Source organism: Corvus cornix, chromosome 3 (assembly GCF_000738735.6).
Source record: "Corvus cornix cornix isolate S_Up_H32 chromosome 3, ASM73873v5, whole genome shotgun sequence".
Lineage (NCBI taxonomy): Eukaryota > Metazoa > Chordata > Aves > Passeriformes > Corvidae > Corvus > Corvus cornix.
Genome location: NC_047056.1, coordinates 38,203,070 through 38,225,121, shown reverse-complemented (window position 1 = coordinate 38,225,121; position 22,052 = coordinate 38,203,070). Strand labels below are relative to the sequence as shown.

The 22,052-nt window shown below is 35.7% G+C and overlaps 1 protein-coding gene across 10 annotated transcripts in view; it reads right to left on the bottom strand.

Annotated features, from left to right (window-relative positions):
• Positions 1 to 245: 245 nt before the first annotated feature.
• The window catches only part of QKI (QKI, KH domain containing RNA binding), a 156,347-nt gene continuing 134,540 nt past the window's right edge, over positions 246 to 22,052 (bottom strand). For 2 of the 10 annotated variants that reach the window (XM_039569237.1, XM_039569240.1), the window contains 4 exons: positions 20,782 to 20,869; positions 18,143 to 18,415; positions 15,409 to 15,483; positions 4,615 to 10,702 (listed from right to left, as the gene is read on the bottom strand). In XM_039569237.1, the coding sequence (XP_039425171.1) occupies positions 10,686 to 10,702; positions 15,409 to 15,483; positions 18,143 to 18,415; positions 20,782 to 20,869 (453 nt within the window). In that variant the 3' untranslated portion in view covers positions 4,615 to 10,685. Of the gene's footprint in view, positions 1,559 to 4,614; positions 10,703 to 11,912; positions 16,253 to 16,811; positions 16,818 to 18,142; positions 18,440 to 20,781; positions 20,870 to 22,052 lie in introns of those variants that run through there. The other 8 variants (XM_039569234.1, XM_039569238.1, XM_039569236.1 and 5 more) reach the window with 7 other exon arrangements.

Here is a 22,052-nt window from a genome sequence, read left to right as displayed (position 1 = left end):
ATTTCTCTGGGGAGATTATTCCAATGGCTGCTATCCTCCCTGTAAAAAAATTTTCTCTTGCATCCAACCAGAATCTTCCCAGGAGTTACTTGTGCCCATCATTTCTTGAGATGGCCATCCCTTGAGACAGCACTACTGGTAGGTACCCACTGAGGTGATCTGGTTTGAGACTAGGACTCAGCTGGCCTACAAGATTCTGCAAACTCTTTGTATCATGGGTTTGACTAAGCAAGAAGTCAGAGGTATTTTGTTTTGCTTTCATGCTTTATTCTTAAGTACATTCATGATTATGAGACACTTGGACATTGTGATGATACCGGAGTACACTCAGCATTGTACTGCTTGAGCACTCTACAGACTCGAATGCAGCCATCCACAGCTTGCACTCCACTGGGGTTCTCCTGTTAGCCTCATTTCACTGACAGGAAACTGAGGGACAAAGATGCAGAACAAGAGCGCCAAAGGTACTTGAGTAAAAGAGTAGCTCTCATTATGGGTAGCTGGGGAATGCAAAAGGCAAAGTTACAGCCATACATGCTGTGTATGTGGAAACAGGGAGAAACATGTCCAAGAGATGGACCCAAGCAGCCAAGCTGCCCAGCTGGTTACTGTGGGTGTGGTGGAAAGATGGGGATTTATCAATCAGTGCTTTCCCTTCTGCACTCAGGCAGGTGTATTGTCTCTGGGTACCAGGGGTTTTCTTTTTTGCTGATGTTGTTGCTTGAAACCAACAAAAGACAGTAAGGCTATGGTGTTTTCTTTTCTGGAAGACCATAAAAACGATTCTTTTGATGAAAACCTAGGTGACCACACTCCGTATTTTGATACATCACTTCAGGTGATGGTGGTACTTTGTGGATTTGGCTGCAGGGGTCTTGCCCAAAACTGCACAAATCATCAGCAATGAAAGAAGCATCTCAAAACCAGATGTTCCAGACATTAGATTTATGCCCTCACTATGAAAATATTTCTCTTCCATCTGCTCATATGGAGTCATGTGTATGTAAAACAGGCTTTCTAAATAGTGTACACTTGAACATCCTGATCTAGACCTGAAGTCTTGCTTGTTGTCTTTCTGTAGCAAGAACGACCTGTGCCACCTCGCCATCCTAATGAAGGGAGCATTTGTCTATGAAATGCAAGACAGCATGGAAGGGGGCAGGGCAGAACCTTAGAATACAAGAACAAGAAATTCAAATTAGGCCGAAAAAGGGAAAAATTTCCAACAGAGAAATTAACAAGCTTGCTTAAGATAACAGGAAGATATGGTAAACCAGTTCTTCAAGGACTGAGATAATTTCAATTTTCTTCACTTAAAATTCCAGCCTACAGTCTCTGATGAACTTCTTGTCAACACAGCATGGGCTTGACAGTGCTGCTCTTGTTTAGGGTTGTTTCCTCTTCTTGCCTCATATAAAAGTCCAAAGTAATTTTTAGTCATCTGTTCAGGGCAGGGTTCAAAGCTCTGACATTATTATTTATCTTCTTTCAGTCCACATTGGAATACATTTCCTATTTTCTCTCAGAAACAAAGCTGAAGATCTGCTTCACTCGTTGCCTTTCAGGGAAAGAATCAAAATTATCTTATCACTAAGGTTATATAGGAAAAGTCACACACGGGCATGCAAGCAATGGCCTTGTGGCCCCCTCAGCAGTACTGGATCCACTCTTCATGAAAGATCATGAAAATGATCCAGAGATTTATTAGAGTAGTATGCATGTGAAGGTCTCCAAATTGCACCCTAAAAACAAGACATGGAATTTGCCACAGCAATTAATATGCAGTAACATCTCCAAAATGGTAACGATGTTTGAACTTTTGATGATTCTTTTGATGAACTTTTGGTTAGCAGATAGGCTAACAAATAAACTGAGCCCCCTGCATCACAAATCACAATGTTTTACCCAGTATCTGAGGTCAAGACCTTAAAAAGGCTGTGCTCTATGAAAAGGCACAGATGTAGGAGTGATCTGCAGTATCTTGTCATTTCACTACCTCTGAACTGCTCAAGGTACAGTCTTACTCTCATGAAAACCACCTTGTCTGGAAATCGTAATTGGAAAGGTGTAGAAACTAACAAGACAAATATTACACAAACATTTCATTGTGGGTTTCTAATGCACATAACACAGTGAGCCTCTAAAACAGTGATCCCAGTATCTTTATCATGTATTAACACATTTCCTGTAACACTCTTGCCCACTCAACCTGCCGTTTTACTGAAATAACTTCAATTAAAAAAAAAAATCCCTTTAAAACACTGCTCTACAGACTGATACATCTGTCACGATATTAAAAAGGCCTGGATACAAAAGATGGGGTTTCATTTTCACGTGAGTATAAAAGCAAACTAGAATCAACACTGAACACTTGTTTGCTCAATGACTGACCTATGACAAGAGGACCTGGGAACTTCCTATCTTCAGGCAGTGGAAGTACCACCTGCTTAATAAAGGCCACCCTCAGTGAACTGAAAATCTACAGAATTCATTCTGAAAAGGTTCCACAAACAAAAATAGTTTCTCTGCTTAGCCTCTTGTCCTTGTAAGGGGCTTACAAACACATGAACTTTAGAGAAAACAGCTTCATTTACTGATAAGCTGCTGAAATGATGCAGTCTTGAAGAGTGCCATTATTTGATGGTTTTTTTCCTTGAACCTCACCTCTGAGTTTATTCACGTTACTCTTCAAAGTAGTAACTGTATTTATTGCTGAAGATGAAAACACTCTAAAAATGCTGTGGCAGAAATTAAAAAGGACAAATATATGGTATATTACTTTGTGAAAAAAAAACCAAAACCCCACCCCTTTTTTGAGAGTTACTGATTATTTGTGATTGTTAATTTTTATCGAGTTCAACTCAACAGGAACTGGCTGTCAGTTGTCTACTTTTAACTATTTGGGAACTTCAGAGGGGCACCAAGAAAACAGTTGGATAAAGTCTCTTTCTACGTTTGCTGGTAGACGTGAATGCCAACATGAAACACAGTAATTTCTGACCCTGCACTTCATACTCTTTGCTGTGAATGTCTCTCATTATTTTGACACTGATAATGGTTAAGTTTGTATTTCCTCAAGGGAACTACAGTAACTGTAGTAAAACGAGGAGCCATCTAGTAAGGTCAGGCCATCCCCCATAAACATACCAAACCACACAGACAGTGCTGGTAGAATGGTGATAAAGTCTGTTGATAAAAATTTTCCAGTCTTTAAACTCCACATCTAATTTTAACTTGTAGACCTATAAATGCAATTCCTAAAATGAACGTGACCATAAACAGGTATTACTGACTTGGTGCAAGAGGTAAGGAAGGTCAGCACAATTCTGTTCTCTAGGGATCTGGATGGATGAAGGAGGGGGTTTACACAGTGCAGCCAGAGACAGCACAGCAAGTGAGGCTGTGCCCACACTCCAGACCAGGACTGCAGGGCACAGGCACCTGGCACTCAGAGTAACAGCAAAGATGATAGGGGCTGCTTTACCTGCTCGAGTGGCACATGCCAAACAGCATCCCTACATTCTGTGAACTTCGGAGTTCAGCTAGCTCAGACACACCTATACACCACTACTTTGGTGAGACTCATCATGGAAGGTGTCTTTGAAAACTAATTATGCCAAATTTTTCATCCTTGCTGGGAGTGCAGAAGGGTACCTTAGCACTGGCATTTAGCCTCCTCTCCCCTACTCAACCAGATTTCTTAAGATGCCACTCTTATCTACTTCACTTATTTCTGAAGCAAACATTTTTTTATTTAAGCAGTATGAAGTGGAAGGAATTTTTAGCAAAGAATACCTTGATAAAAGAAATTGTCCTTAACTAAAACCAGGCATAATCACATAAATGAAAGTGTAGAACACCATAATCTAGTTCTTCTCCAAAGTGTGTTTCTCACCAGGTTCACAGTAGGTGGGGTGGCAGACATCTTGATTTTTTACCGTAATCAGAAACCATGCCCCAAACCAGTATGTTAACATTATAGTAAAGTAACACTCCTCTTTCTTATTTGCTCTGAACAATTTTAACAGTTATGCCTACAAAATTACAGTAACATCAAAATCACTTGGTCATCTTCGAGAAATTTATAGAATTGGTGCATCCACATATCCATATGCAAGATGTGTATTGCACGTTTATGGTATATAATGCATACTTCCTTCGTTTACAGTTACAAACAACAGCATAAAGCAAAATATACCCTGATAATTGGACAACCATGAAAGTTTAAGCCTCTTCAACAATTAACATCTTTCATAACACTGCTAGAAGCATTAATGAAAATTTAAGTGTGAAAAATGTACATTCTTTATTCTGTTGTTTAGATACAGAATAAAATTTAACTTTTCAGAAAATAAAACTATAGCTATAGCATTGAGAGCTGTCAGTTTTCTTTTGAGGATAAAGTACATGCACCTTTTTCCAGTTACTTTATTGCACATAATGTACAGTCATAAATGGTGTTTATTTACATGTGTTTTGGCAATGTCCATGTTTGCTTTTCCCCTCAGAATACATTATTTTGCACAAACAAAACCTCAAATGTTTCACACAAACTGCCATAGTACAAGTCAAAGCATTTATGTATATATGTCACTTTGTTGTTGCTGTATTTTCAATTAATTCTACAAAGAGTTTCAGATCTCAGCTAATCTTTGCCTTGGGAGGCAAAGTCCTCCCAGTTAGTCTTGTTGTCAAAGACGGACACCCAAACTGCAGGCACCAAGAAATTAGGACTGTAACCTGCTGTGCCTAAGCCCCAGCCCCTATGCACCACCTGCAATTAGTGCGCAGGCACAGAGAAGGAAGAGCACTATACTTTCGTCAACCAGTTTGATTCAACATTGATTACCACGTGCTAACGTTATGGGTCATGTGTTATTTGGACAGTATTCCAGTGTTTTAGAAAAATATATCAAGCATATTAAAACAAAACAGAAATTCCAGGAAAAACCATGTACTTCCAGCCCTAGGAATGTGTTACTCAGATTTCGTTCTGTACAATGCGCTATTTCTGATAACTGGTATTTTTATCCAGATACAAAGAACTCAGTTTCATATACTCCTAAGTATGTTTCCGCCAAGTTAATTTCTAAATGGATGGTAACACACTTCAATGCTTCCCTGCTTTTTCAGGGCAGAAAACCTTTTAGTGGTCCCCCTCACAGAGTACAACCTGGCAATAAACCTTTCATTACATGTAGATTTTCGACACACATTTAAAAGGTATGTTCAAATAAAAGATCAGTATTGTCAGTACACTGAACATATGCTCATTAAAAATATCTGAAGTGTGTTCTTGAAGGCACTTTATAAAACGCACAAAAATACTCTAACTGAAACCAAATTTGGTGTACTTTGGTACAACAGTTCACTTTTAAGATGTGAAGAGCACTGCTCAGAGTTTACTTTGAAAGGCCTGATGATATTTTTATTTATATGCTGACCTAATTAAAAAAACCCCAAAACCTAAGATAAATCCCACTTTATTGGATCAAAGAGCAATTATCTAATTGTCTTGAATGTATGATCTTTCAAATGTTAAGACAATTTAACCTCAGAATAATAAGAAAGAAAAAGAAGCTAACTTCAGTGATTTAGCAATATTGAAGTCATTCTCAAATTCAGTTCTAAAAACAGTTCATATCTTTCCTGTAAGCAGGCAAAGTAAAAAATAGTTAAATTTTCAGACAGGCACTCAGGTAAGTTGAGAAATGCCTTTGGTGGACAACAATAATAGTGTATTATTTTGATTTTAGAGTTTCCCTATTTTTTTCTGTCCTTCAGCTTTAAAGTACTACAAAATTTACAGCAACTTTCACTATGGCATATACTGAAGAATGAGATGAAAATGCACTGTGGACAAAGTATGACAGTAGTTAACATCTATTGATAAAAATAAAAAATAATAAAAATATTACAGAAAAGCAGTAGTTCTCAGAATAGAAGTATTCTTCAATATAAAACACTAAAGTTTTGTTCCATCTGAATAGTTTCACCTATACTGGATAGAGTACTTCACCAAACCGTGTGCCTCTGATAAAATTCTTTAAGATTATAAATTATTTGCACTGTAATGACACTTGTTCCATTATCCAGTCAAAAGGTCCTGATATTATCTGTTGTAATTACCTAATATTCTTATCATCTGCCTGTGGCTGAGTTTTAGGATAGCAACATGATCTGTTGAATTTTAAAAAAAAAATTCTGCACAAGTGAAACTATTCAAAAGGTATTGGTATTTCAGCTCTACCTAAAATTTTTCTAAAACAAAGAACTACATGCCATTAGAAAACCAACAAACATCATGAAAGCTAGACTATTTTTCTCCATAAAATAAAGATGCATAAAATTTTAATTACTAGCAATACTGTGAGAACTCTATTTATACAGTTTTATATAGCATGTATTTCAAGATAAATAGTTTGAAACGTCATAAATTAAAGGAGGAATTTGAACAGATTCAGACTCCTCATCTGGAATTTTACTATCTATAGGAAAAAAATGGGACTTCCAGGAAGAAATCCATCGACATCTGAGAAGTTATCTACATCGAGGATGTCCCTTGATATTAGTGGTAATTACTGCCCACTCAAGGTTACAAATCCAGGAGAACTACCTGGGAAATATGAAGGAGGCTCAGATAGTGTAGTTCTAAGAAAGGGGAAGCATTTCTGTAAAAATATTTGCATAGATGTACATTCAAAACAGCATTTTCACAATTTCAATTCCCTGCATTCATGTTGCTCCAGTCATCCACAGGGATAAAGATCACATAAAGGCAGCTCTGGAATTTGAAATGGATATTGCTTGGTAATTTAGTGAAAGGTGTATTTTTGTACTTTCTGCAGTCATTAGGAAAAAAAAACAGTTTGACCTTTGGCTTACAGAAGTTGTACTCCCCTGAGCTAGGCAATACTGACAGACTACAGCAGAAGTACCATAAAAAAAAGTTACTTGAAATAGCATGGCATAAATAAGGCACTTTTGCCAAAGGAAACCCCCAGGTTTTGTATTTCAATGTACAGCAATTTTATACAGAAATATTTTCTGCTTAGAAATGTCACATGATGCAACAGTGAATCAGGTGCCAAAACCAACAAATCACAAATTACTGTGAGATTAATTGCAACCTCTGAATGGTTCAACAAAGAATCAAACTGGTTTCTGTACACCGTCACGATTTACCAATACACTGGCATCTTTTGCTCTTTTGCTGTGAGCCAACAGTAATTATTTTAGAGAAAGAAAAAGAAAGTGTGGAATTAGTAATGCAGATGCTGAAAGGCAAGTGGCGAGACACTACAAGAAGAATGCCTCAAAAAATGCTACTTTGTTCCCATTTCTACTGGCACCTATTCCCCAAGGTAAAAGGCCAGAATGACCAAAGCCAACTTAATAGTAGTGTGCAGAATGTCAGCTGACAAACAACACAAAAACAAGTCACGTTGTGTTATCTGTGGTCACGTTCTTCAGGGTTAGTCCAGTAACTCAAGACTTTACATTCTTCCGTCTTTATTTGTTTATTTTAATTAAACATGTAATGGTTAATAAACAGACATAGTCCAGAGTTAGTAGGTTGGTATTATAACATTTATTAAAATAATGCTATGGGTTAATAGAAACAGCAAAGAACCAAAGAATTAAAATGCAAGCTATGTAAAAACCCAACTAAAACCCAAATATGTCTAATGTATTCATCCAGTAGCTAACTAAAAGCCCAAGAAAGACAACACTCCCAATATAATAAAGTACTGCAAAACAATTGGCAATTTTTCAGTTATCAAAATTGTGGGTTTTGCATTTTGTATCCTTTTTTCTCAATCAGGAAAAAAATTCTTTTGAATGTTATATAACATACATATAAAACAAGATAGAAAAATACATTATAAACTTGTAACAATGGCTGTAAATACATTATCTTACATGTTTCTCATAGGCAATAGGTTGGTTATGGTACATACATAGCATGAAACTACTAAGATAATAAAGAATAGACAAATATATGTCATCTGTACGGTTACATACAAGCGACACTCCCATCTACCCACTCTAAAAAAATTACATAATACTGTCAGAAAGAAGTCTTAAAACTACTTATTTTAATAAAGAAAAAGTCATTAAAGAATGATAATACTGAGAACCAAGGCATTCAGAGATTTCAAAAGTCATGCTTTTAAGTTGATCCAAAATTTTGTCAACTAAGTTTTCAGAAGTTTGTTCAGAGCAAACATTACTTTCACATGTCACACATCTATTCCATACACTTCCCCTCCCCCCAAGTAAAAGACCTTTGATAAATGTCTAAAATGTCCAGGTTTTATCATAGTTGAGATGAAACTGGATCAAATACTGGTATTGTTTTAGCAAATCTCTCTTCAAATGTTCGAGTGTCGCAAGTTTATTCAACCAACCAACCAAAATAAAATCAAAATGGCACAGCATATACTGTAAATAAAATCAACACAACTGTATGTGTAACAGGAAGACAAAGCCGGTGGCACAATAAACAAAAATCTAGCTGAATACGAAAGGATGAATGTCTATTGCATAGTAAATAAACTGATAATTATTTCCAGGTGAGACAAGATGTTAGATGAGGTCACCATGCAGGTGCTTAAAAACGTAAGCCCTCTTAGCTTACTATTGACCTTTCACTTGGAAGCTGTGAAGATTTGCAGGAGGAGAAAAGTTGACAAGAGGGGAATAAAATTATCACCTGATATTTGCCAAGTTTAGTACTGAGCCCCACAAAATAATACTTAACGTTTTCAGAACTAAATACTGTGCGTTCAACAGCTTCAGCTCTTGCAATTGCCCAGCTAGTCGAACCTCATGTGGAAACAAGGGTTAAAAATAAAGTATAGCTGGACTTCAAATGGCTGAAGTCCCTCTCCTGCTTATCTTTTGAAGAAAAGTCAATGGGCCAGATCTAACAATAGTCAAAGACGAGCTGAAAACTATGCAACTTCCGTGCTGTTTGCCACTGCAGGAGCTGCTTGTGAAAACTGGGGACGTGAAAACTCGCTAAGCACTTTCAGTTTCATTATCCAAAGAACATCTGTTTTCTGGGTGGTGCCAAAGCCTACTATAGTTGATGTATATTTATTTCAACCAAAATCAAGAAAACTCCTCTCCATCCCTGAACAAAAATGACATAACTTCCAGCTCTACAAACATTTGTCAGCTAATAATCTCCTTTAGCATGAGACAGTCTGTATCACAGAACCCTTTGGTTTACGTTGCACAAGTACGGCATTTACTATGATTTAAAAAGTAGAGTGGTTGAAATAATAATGGGCTGGTTTGATGAAAACTTAGCAAATACTTCACTTAATGAGATTTTGGCAAAGTCACATCACACTAGTATGGCAAAAATCAGGTAATTAATATGGTCAACTCATCATTTGTCTTCCCTCACAGCTTCTTTCACATACTGGGCGACTGAGTGGCATGCAGTAACTTGTCTGAGGGAGAAGCTGATTATACAAGACATTTGACTAAATGACCATGAAGAAAATAAGGCACTTCCTTTTCTTTAGACTTATTCCAATACTTAAAAAATAAAAAAGAAAGACTAAAAGGCTCTTTTGGTCTTTTGTTTCTTGACAACCACCAGAAAAAATCATTTAATGAAATAAAGGGTTTCTTTGTTCTTTTTTTCTTTTTTTATAACACTTGAAAGTATAAAATGCTACATTTCCAAAAATATATTTTTTTTCTGCACCAGCACCCTTGTATAGTAAAAGTATCTACTTTTTTGTTCATTTTGTTTCAATGCACTACACTTTATCTACAATTTCATTACATGTATACAGCAAATAGGCAAGCATGGCTTTTACATCCTTAATGAAATTTTTTCTATACAGGGAGGTTTAAAAAAAATATTTGAACAGTTTGCCCAGTAATGTGACACATAATGCATGTACCTTGTTCTCATGTAATCTTCCAAGGAGATTAAAATATGGTTAAAACAATTTAAACTCGTATTTTGCTTTAATAGTGTTGCTGTTTTGTTCTCTGCATTAATGTAGTTCTGAAAAGTCATCATAATCTGCATTTCATGGCACACTTTCCTTTAAAACGTCCAATTTGGCAGGCAATAGAAAAAAGGCTGCAACATCTGCCCTTTGAGGGCACTGGTAGTGACTAAAGAGCGTATCAAATTTTGAATACTTTTTGGAATCCCTTCCCCAATGACATCCCTGACCAAAGGTTCATGCATGATGCATCATCACACAGTACATTCAGAGAGAGCTTTGACTTTTTTTTTTTTTTTTTTTTCTGAGAAGAAAAATATTCCTAGAAGTCTCTCACAGTAACTGCCTCTGTCATCGGGTAGTTAAGGGACATCTGTCTCCATCTCGTGTGAGGCCTCCTTACCGTTCGCTTGGGGCAGGACACTAGAGGATGATCAGTGCGGAGGGATGAGTTGGACCTTATTGCTTTACTACTATTCAGTGCAGGTTCTAGAACCACTTTCACCCAAACAGGAGAACAACAAAAAGCGGAGTTGGAGGACAACAATTTCTTTGTCTGTTTTGTTAGATGGTAAGACGAACGGACAAGTGCCCCAGCTCGCTGCACTGAAGACAGGCAAGCAAAGGCGTTTACCAGTTAACTGATCAGCAGGCAGGCATGGTCAGGTCATCATTGGGTGAAGAGTTCAGAGGTCAGAAGGTCATAGGTTAGTTGCCGGTGGCGGCTGGGTGGTTAGAAACAAAAAAAAAACAAAACAAAAAAAAGAAAGAAAAGATAGAGAAGAGATTAGTTCCAGCTAGTGACGGCTTAATGACAACATGAAAACTAATCACAACTAATAAAAAAAACAAGCATGTTTAATTCTGACATACTGATCGACACCACCATCTACAGAATGCAATAAAATCATGACAGCCCTCCATCATGATTTGGACATGTGAAGGAGAAGCCCACTCCCACAAAACCGGTTAACAGGAGAAATAGAGATAAAATATGACTAACGACTAATGGTTAGTAGCAGTCGATGAAGGAAATTGGAAAACAAAAAACGATGAACAGTTTTTGAACTGGGTAGAAGATTTCTGGAACAACAGTCAGTGCACAGCATCAGTATCTGACTGCTATTAAGCATTAGTACCTCCCCAGGTGCAAGCATTAAAGCAACTATTAATGATGGATGTGATTATTAATAACTGGTTGTTAAAAGAATGGAGTCATCTAAGGAATTCTGGATTTAGAGAAACAATTTGGTTCAACAAACTATGGGCCAAACAAAGGGTTTTTGTTCAATAAATTTTTTATTGCCTTTCATTTATTCTATTTACAAACAACACGGAATTTCTTGGCCTCATGATACAAAGCAATACTAAACTGTAGTCTAGCAACGTAGGCATCATCGTGGAAACCAGGAAAACGCTCAGCCTGCTACTATAGCCAGCATTTTCCTGTTCGAAATACTATTTTACACATATAGGACACTTATAAAATGCACTTGCATGTAAACACTGTAGAAGTCCTGCCATTTTAAAGTCTATACTTAAAAAGCTCTAAGTACATGAAAAAATAGAGAAAATATCTAATTGATACTAATAAGGCATTTTAAAACTACAAACAGCTCTCTTTATTCATTTTCAAAGCTAATACTCTGCAAATACAATAAAATCTGACATTTCATATACATTCCTGCTTTATATTTTTATATTTTAAAAGAAGCCACCTGTAAATACTATTTTCTTTTGCAAAAAAAAGGAAAAAAGAAAAAACCAACAAAACAAAACAAAAAAATAAAACCCAAAACCACAAACAAATTACAGTAAAACATAAAAAAGTTCTCAAGTGGAAAGTTATCATTCCCAATGTTCTTGAGCTATTCCTTCTTTATTCATTCTCTCGCATTCTCCTTCACCAAACTTGGTCCACTTAACAGTAGTATGATTTTTTTTTTTTTTTTTTTAAGACTCATTCAACAGCTTAATTAGAGCTAATATATTCTGAGGTTGATAAAAGTTTCTGTACTGTTGCCATTTTGACTAAGGCAGAGGAGATGAAAGTGAGAAAGGTATTCAGTGCAAAGTCAGATTTGTGCCATTACATAAAATGAAGTCCAGTAGGTGTAATATTCACAGATACCATCGATTTAACAATGTTTCTTGTGGATTCATTTACTTTCACATAATAAAAGTGGCCTATCATTTAGGATACAGTTTATAACACTACAAAAAATTACTACTGTAACATAAATGAGACCAAACGCTCCCTGAATTTTTTTTCAGAATCATGCTAAGTGGGATTTGTTAAAATTAAAACAGCTGTTTCAAAAAGAAGAAAAAATAAAAATAAATATTTTATGTGGCACAATCTTACCACTTTACAGGTATACTAGAAACAGACTCTTAAAGCATTTTGATACTCATTACAATTTTGATTAAAAGGTATTAAAATTTATATATAAATTATGTGAAAATTGGTTTGGATAAAAAATTTGAGAAAATTCTCAGCATTAATATTTCTTGTGGAGTTTAAAATCAAAGCAAGCTACCTTTAAAAATACCAGTACACCTGTGATACATCCTCTGCCAAGTCTCTGGCCTTCTACAGTACACACAGGTTTGTCAACTGTGCAACACCATTTACAGTTTATTACAATTAAATCAGTCAGTCTCTCTGTTATATGAATCAAATTTGATTTTGTATTATTTATAAACTGGGGGTTTATTCTGAGTTAAAACGAGCTATATTTTCAAACCCTTCACCAATTCTACATGCTTAGTTGTAAAACATTTACATATTTGGGGATTCTTGCTTTAAATGCAGTGCTTATCTCTGGAAAAAAAAACCCAAACCCCAACAAAAAACCAAAACTATGCAAAGAATAAGAACTACTTAAAAAGTGAATGCAGTAGTACTACAAAGTCATCTGAGAGTCAATTTAGAATTAAAAAAAAAAAAAACAAAAAACAACTTTAGACCCAATGAATGCAAAGATAGATTTAGTGACATTTAACTACGTAAAAAAAAAGTATTTCGGTTTGCTGACATTGCTTTTCATGGCCATAGCTATAGAAGTATCTTGGTGATAGAACGACCATATAGGTGAATATAGCAACTACTGATAGGATTTTAATTCTACAATGTAATTTTAGTATATTAAAAGAAATTTTTATTGCTTAACAAAGTTATCTCCAAAACCTTTTGTGGAACTTTTAGATCTGTGCAGTGATAACCTAGGATTTAAAATTCAAAATACAATGACGTTCAGTTGTAAAATTAACTTTGTGTAAGTCTCTTCATACACATTTGGATTATTTAGATAAGACTTCAAAATAATGTTCTCCTGAAATATCAGCATGGTTTTCCTAAGACAGAGGTATGCATGACTTATTCCACAGGAAAAAGACGTGTATTTATTTCTCTGTTTAAGACAGTGGGTTTCCAATATCGCTAGAGATGAATGCTGTTCTATGAGAAAATTGCTGCATTTTAAAAGAAGGTGAAATTATACCAATAATTAATTTAAATTACTTTTAAGTGACCCAGATGAAACATCTAGGCCCTTCAAAAAATACTTAAAATCTATGTTGAGCAAACATTACAATGATAAACTACAAATTGGTATTTTCTCCATGAAAACATCTCTATCCCCACTTTATCAGTGTATTTACTAGTTCTCTCAGGTAAATATCTAATTACACAAAAAGGTAGCCACATCTGTCACATGAAACTACCATTGCAGATCATGAAAGACCATTAGCAAAAAACTGATTTTTGCAACATCAGGTCAAACTTTCAAAGACAACCAAATCCTTACAACCTATTAGTCTTGACAGAGATAGAAAAAAAAAAATAGCAAAGATTAGAACCTATTTCCTCTTTTTTTTTTTTTTTTGTAAACATGGGCTATGACCTTCAACTGATTATGTCCTGTAGCCCCATTGAAGTGTTCTTAAGAAATGAGAACAAGCCAATGGGCTGCAAATAGTGTGCAGTGATATAAAACAATCTCATAGAAAACTAAAGTAGTGTCTTCTATCAGCTTCACACTTTCTGTAAAGCCTAAAATCATATGAAAGATAAAAGTGTAACATAAATATAGCAAATATCCAGGAGGGCCCTTTTTACTGTATTGACCAGAATTTGTATTCTCTCTTGTAGCTAATTTATGGAAGGAAGGTTGTGAGAAGTGAAGTGTAGTCAATGTTAAGAGATGTCAGATCTGTCACTGGAATTTGGCTTTTGAATATTACAGTATCATGGAAACCTGCACAACATTGATCTGGATGAGAGTAGAATAATAATACTTGGCGCATAATGCTTTGCATCCTCAAAGCCCCGTACAAAACAAGAACCCCCACAACACCCCTGTGAGGTAGGGAAGTATTATTATCCTTATTTGACCAATGGGAAACCATACACAGAGAGATTAAATGACTTGCTGAAACCCACAGTGAGTCAGCAGCAGGGATGGGGTAAGAACTCATCCCCCCACACTGCTTCCTAGCCAATGTCAATAAACCGAAAATATCAGTTTTCTCAATAAGCTTAAACACTTCATTCAGGGGTCCAAAGGCATGACACTTGATAAACAGGAGAAAAATGAAGATTTACTTTCCATTCAAGGGTTAAAGAGAGATGCCCAAATATTGGATGTCATCTCACCAACAGGTCTTCAAAAGTTGTTTCTCCTTCAGGTTACACATTTTAGCAGCAAAAGGCAAATACCAAGAAATAGATTTTGGAAAAAAAAAAAAAAAAACCAACAAAACAAAACCAAAAAACAAACCAACCTCCCTTCCCCTAACCCATACTAATTCAAACTCAAACAACTTTTGAAGTTATCTTCACAGCCCTTACCTTTCTGAATTCAGTTAGGTATCTGAGAACATGCATCCTCCTCATAATATACAGTACAGTGGCTCAAAAGTTTATTGGAAAAAAAGGAATCTAAATCTTCAGATTTCTCCAAACACAGACAGGAGGCATTTATTCCTTTACTTCTTTCTCATTAAGCAACCATCCATTCATTTTATTTTGCAACACCAATCTGATATTTCCACACCAATTAAAAGAACGAACTTGGGGGGGGGGGGGGGGGGGAAAGTGGGGAACATGACCAAATTAATTATTGCAGCACTGATTTCATAGCGTTTCCTGATGCAGATAGATGTTTCATTCTTAAAACTGAATCAGTTATAGAATTTCTGTTAAATATATCAAAGTGTATGTCTTTAAATTGAGCCGGGAAAGCTAAGTTTAGAAATTTTTTTTTAAACCACAAGCATTCCCAAAGCTTTAAAATATTAACTGTCCAGGTTTTTGAGAAAAATCACGAATGGGTCAAGATAGGGTATTTGGTTAACCAGCTGTGGTGTTGCAAATCTCATGTACACTCAAAGCACTTCTTACAAACAAGAACTGCAGAACTAAACTAACCTCGGTCTGCGGTCACAATCCTTTGGTAAGGATGGACACGCATATCGTGCCTTCGAACTTTAGTAGCCACCGCACCTAGTTAAATTGCAATTACCAAGACAAAGTTAGAAAACATTCACAGAAAACATTAACAGCAGGTTTATCAAAATGGATTTAAATGATCATTAACTACAAAAGTTCATTTTAAGAAAAGCAACAAGTTAAGGCACAGTAGTTTCAAATCTTAATCTTAAAAAGGAGTTTATCTGTGCAGATTAATATTGCATTTATTTTAAACATCCTGGCCTTAACCTGTTTAATCCATTCATTTACAATCCCAAAATTACAGTATTTCATGAAATCTATTAGACCCAAGCACATTTAAGCTTTACTAGTCACATATTCACTGAAGTGCCTTTCTTGCAGCAGGACTATTTTAAATAATGCCATCTTTAATACTGACAATTATTTGCTAACCTTAAGATCACTTCCAGTTCTACCACAAAAAAAAGTTTTAAAGCAATTCTTCAAGCCTACAGATTGTGATTTTAAACTTTAAGTCAATAAGTATGAACTGCAATGAATTAGGTGATTAGTAAAGCAAACACTATATAGAACACTTAGCAGTCAGTATACTACTATACACTCATAAATTACAGCTACTCTGTAATAATAGGACCTAATCCAAATTAATAGCACTATTTTATTTTAAATCTATGTGCAAAAAAGTGCAAGTAAGTCACTGACTGCTAGGCCAAGCTTTTTTCAAGGCTGCTGAAACTAAGCATTTGTTAAAATTCAGATCTGATGAAGGATCAGTTAAGACCGTTCTTGAATTCTTAGCCTTTCGTTGGGAAAGCCATACCTGAAGATAAAAGGAAGGGAATTGAAAGTTAGTCACCAACTAAAAGTTGATCTCAACACCAACATCCCGAAAAATATTGATAGGGATGCATTTCTCTGCCATTTTTAACAGAATTATTTTAAAACATCTTAAAGGTCCACCACAAAAATGGACAAAATACTATAAATGAGAATGAGCATATAACAAAATAAACTCAATGAACCCCAAATTTAATACAATTAACTCTATACAATTGCTCAGAGAATAGAGCAGATGTATTAAGAGTTATTGATTCTAGGCAGCTTAAGTGGGAGTGTGGGGGTTTTTTTCCCTGCCCCCTTTTCCTTTTTTAAATAACATCTTCTTGATGAGGTCTGTTTTGGGCAATACACCTCACACAGTTAAGCCCAGGAGTATACAGTGGTTTCAGATGCCATTTTAGAAGTAATTTTTATTTTTCCCCTCCTATCTCTTTATAGAAAATCCTGTGAGAAATCGAAGTTCCCTGCTTTGTAATAAACTTTGGAATTATGTTTTTATTTACTTGCTATTAACTGAATTCAGGAGAGGGGTTTACCACTAAGAGCTGATAGCTACTTTGATGAACTCTCTAACTGTTACTTGACTTTAGCCCAGGATGCACTCACAGACTGGGGGTAGAGGAGCTAGGGGGAATATTTACATATTTGTGGGAAATTAATAAATCATGATGTTATCATATGCTCACTGAACTTGGCTATGAGTTAACTGACAACAACCATAAACTGACAGATGTAGTGCATACTTTTGTCCTACTAGAATTTTTGGTATTGATTCACTAATCCTGCAAGACAGAAGTCTGAAATATATTTTCTTTTTTACTGTACATGATGTGGAAACATGCACACATACAGATAACTCACCAAGTATTTGTCACATGAAACACTGATTTTTTGCAATACTTTCAACAAAATATTGACTTTTAACCTTATTGTCCAGTGTTCATTAGAGATGTTTAGAATTTGTGTAAATCAATAACTGCCGCTGAACAAAGATCAAAGTCCTATAAAATCAACATTATGCAGCACCAAGGTCATACGCAATTCAGAACAAACTGGAGAGAAAAGATTATTTAGATTCTGTAGAGGGTAGGGAAGGAAGAAACTACTGGAACTGCCTGTTCCATATTGGCCAGTTAACTGAATTGTCACGGCTGCTTTATCATTCTTGCCTTCACACACCAAGTCAGCGGTCTGAAATATTAGGAATGATGGGACATTTCAATGCAATGTATATAAAAGAAGCCATCAGTAAAGCTGCTAGTTTTATCGTCCTTTGGTCAGAACTTGGTTTGCTTTATATTCATTCACCGAAATAATTTTCTGCTCACGGTATGATTTAGAGCTGTCTGACACCGAGGAGAGATTTATCAGTTGCGTACTAAATAAAGAAACAAAAACTCCAACTGAACGAAGACTTTTCCACTCCCTCCAGTTTTGCTACTAATACAATATAGCAAAATAACAAGTCCTCTCTTCCAGAAATTGCTGGATGTTAATTTATGTTAAAGAGAATACAAACTAATCTGTTATTCATGGGAGCCCAGACGACATGTAATAGACATCAACTTGTATTTAACTGTTTTTTTCCCTTGCCTATGTATCTACCATCTAATATCATACAAACATGAAGATTTTATTTTCGGTAAATTTATTAATATAAACTAAGCACACACATTCAGGAATGCCAAATACATTTAAAATGTTTAAGAGCTGCACACCATTTGAGCAGCTCTCCTAGGCTGTTTTGATATACCTGAGATAAGTTTGTTGCTTCAGATTTTTTTCTTTGAGCACCATGAACCTCTACCTCACAAACACAACAGAAGCATAAGCAATGCATTCTCCAGTCATCCACATGCGAAGATCTTACCTAATACACCACTAGGTTCAATAGGGTACTCAAGGATTGATGTAGCTGGTGCCAGCGTGTAGGGGTATTCATATGGTGTGTAAATTAAGCCGGCCTCAGGTCCGGGTGGAACTATTGCAGCGGTGGGATGAGGAGTTCCGTTTGGCATGACAGCGGTTTGTATTTGTCTGATCAAAGGCATTATGGTAGGGCCAGCTGGCGTAGGAGTACGCAGGGCAGCTGGTGGGAGAACAGGCGCAGGCCCAGTGATAATCCTTGGAGCCTGGGCTGTTGCTGCAAGAGAAAAGGCAAGGGCTGCTACAGTAAGCAAAGAAATTCAGAGGAAAGTATGGAGATAGCAGTACAAAACGTGGAAAGAATGGGAAAAAAGGGAAAAAGTAGGAAAGAAGAAAAATAAAAGGAAATCATTAGTACATGCGTTGATCACACAGTGCCAAAGCACACCATTCAAATGCAAACAGCTTTCCATTTTCCAGTGTGATTAAGTATGAACATGCAAAATAAAAAAGGCATTGTAAAACAGTGAGGTAGATTTCTCAAACAGGTTACACAGCACGAAAGCTCCATTTAGACCACATTTCTTCATTTATGCTATCAAGACTGCATGAGACTGAGATGCATGCAGGAAATACAAGGAAAATACTGTCACAATCAAATACAGAGTACAAAATTTAGTGCATCTATAGAGTCCACAGACATTCAGTTATGCAGAGCTGCTGTATGAGTCTAGAGTTTTTATATGTCTTAAAACTGCATTTAAACATATACACAATTCCCATTTCCAGGATCAGTGAAGTTGAAGATAACCTAGAAACATGAATCGGTCCTGTCCTACTCTAGCTTGAATAAAATAGGTTTAAATTTTATTTCCGTATCAAATTTCACCAAATAAGATACTTCCTTTGTATTAGAAGTTCACTACGGCCTTGCTTAAGTTAAAGAAAATACGCAGTTTTTCTGTTTTAGTTTGGTTTTTTGTTTGTTTCTGGTGGTTTTGTTTGTTTTTTGAAGTGATGCTAGCACATTTCATTAAGTGTTATTTGAAGCTTGTTGGCACACCAGATGAACAACTTAAGCCCTAGCACATCTGCTGGTAACAGTCAATCTTATGGTTATAATTTCTATTATATTATAATCTAGGGTTATAATTTATGTATTTCTATGCACTACTGTTGATCTCCATTGATTTAATTAAGTTACAGGTGTCCTGAAAAGACAAATGTTGCTCAGATTTGAGACTGGTGCATTTTTTAAATTGCTTTTATTTTTTAAACAAAAATGCTCAGATAATTTTAAAAAGGCACTCAAATGTTTTTACTTCCTTTCGTAAACAGAAATAAACCAGTACAGCTTCTACATCTTCAACTTTTCAGTAAAATCAAAACACAAAGAGTGAAACTGTCTTATCAAATATTGAGTATTAGTGTGGCAACACCTAGTCAAAAATTAAATAAAAAAATTCCATCCTCCCACTTACACTGGTACAACAGACCAATGGGAAAAGACCAGACAAAGAAATTGCTCAAATGAATAAAAAAATTTCTGTGCAAAAGTTTGCATGAATTTAAGCTATTCTGAAAGCTATTTTACTCATAAATTTGTAATAATTTAGAGACTACCATATATTTAAAACTTACCTAGCTTTAAATATCACAGTGTTCATTAGGGCTGAAAGATTTACCATTACCATTGTAGTGGTAAAAGCCCTTGCTTATGTCTCTTTTCAAATCAGAATAATTACACTGGTGTAAGCACTCTCAAATTGACCTAACTGCATTCCAACCTTTAAACATATTCAACATTGAAACGGGGACTGTGTGGAGAAACAAATTTGCAAGTATCAGTAGGTCCTTAGTGAAAAGCCTGATTTAACTGTGCTTACATTTGACATCTGTATCACAGCTACAGCAAAAACGTACTTTTGAACAGCATCAGCAACTATATTTTCAGGAGGAGAAATTAGATTTTTCAACTGAAGTAAACAATTTGTATCACACAGAATAGGTATATGCTTTCATTAGTAGGTGCGTGTAATTAATTTTCAAGTGTAAACTTGTGCATACATGCGTTTGCAAAAGCATCTTCACACAAATGTAATGGAAGTAATCGTAAAAATGGCTCATTACATCACTGATCCCTGTGAACTCAGCTGTGAAATCAGTTGATGAATTGTTGGTAAAACATAACATTGGGGGTACACATGCAAGCAAGATGAAAGGAAGGAATATAATACAGAAAAATGTATCCTGAACATCTGTAACATTTTAAAATTAAATCTCTAAAAACAAAAATGCAAAGGAGTCAACTGTCCTGTATATGCTTTATGGAAAAAATGACCATAAAATAGAAAAATACGACTTAAGGGTTGAGGTTTTTTATACCATATATTTGTAAATATTTCAACCCATACATACTGGTAAAAAAACAATGGGGCAAGAAACAAGCTAAAAAAATCCCCAAACTGAAATAACTTCTCCCCCAAAAATCTTTTGCAACAGCTACCTACAGTTTTGTTGGGTTCTTACTGCCTTCCATTCTCCAGCGTAAATTGCCACTGTACATTTTCCAAAGGTAGCCTTAATATTCAAAACCTGCAAACACTTCTATGGCATTGACCCTTGAGCTTATGACATGCTTACGTGATTTGATGTTGGCATCTCTGTAGGTGCCATTCAGAATTGCAAGCTCCATCAGCTGCATCTTTTTAAGGCTGTCTTCTCCTTCTGCCTGCGTAGGAAAAAATGGGAAGAAAGTCAGGATTATGAACTCACTAGTGCACAAGATGTAAGTGACCTAGAATAAAACTGTTCAAGTTTTAACCAAGCAAAATATCTGCTTTCCATTAGTCACAAAAGCAGCAAGCTTTGTCAACTTTTCCATAAAATTAAGTGGAAGTTGCCTGTTGACTACCATTAAGACTTCTTGACAAATATCTTAAAAGAGTTTTGAAAAAGGTTCATAACATAAATTATAAAAATTAAGGATGAAATGTAAGTTATGTTTGCTAGAAATCATTTAAGGAATTTTTTTCTCAAATACATTTTCATGTACTCCTAAAGGTATCTTTTAAAAAATTGTATTATTGGGCCAGAGGAAGAACAGAAATCACAAATTTTAAGCACAGCAATTTATTCTAATTTGCTCCACTGTAGTCGATACTGACTACTGGGGGGTGGAGCAAACAAAAAAATAAACAACAATCTCTAGTAGCTTTCCAGACAGGATATTGACAACTGCCCTGAGGCTGAATTCCTAATTCTGGCACATGTAGATGTACTCTGATGAGGATCTAACTACTATTTACACAGCATACACTACTCTTGGTTTTGCTTCAATAAAAACTACTTCCCTGAAGTTACCTACTCCATTGGTATTGTGCAGGATGCGTAAATATTAAGAAATGCTCACTTTTTCAGTTAATAATGAAAACATTTCTAACCATATAATTTCATTTTTAAGACCAGAGATCTTCTGATCTGTCTTTCCAGAAATACTACCATTTGTTTAGTCTACAGTCTATCGAGCAGAAAACGTGATTATGACATAGGAAACCCAAGAGGGATGGTCAACATCTACTTTAATGTTAGGTTACCACCTTGCCTCTTGTATGGCATGCCACTGCTGAAATTCCTAAGTCAGATGCATAAAAGAGCAGCTTTCCTGTGAGCTGCATTGCATTCTTCCTTTGCTAAACTGGATTTCTTGCATTTTTACTTATCTACTCGCACAATATTTTCTGGATATTTGGAACAGCATTTTCCATAACAGCTTGTTATACATACTTTACTCCCAAACTATGGATTAGTGATTTACTAAACTCCAAGACAAAAATAGTTTTCAAATTTTATCTAAGCAAATACAGTACTTATTGTGAGGTATGCTCAAGGGCCATAACCCCTTGCAAAGGTAA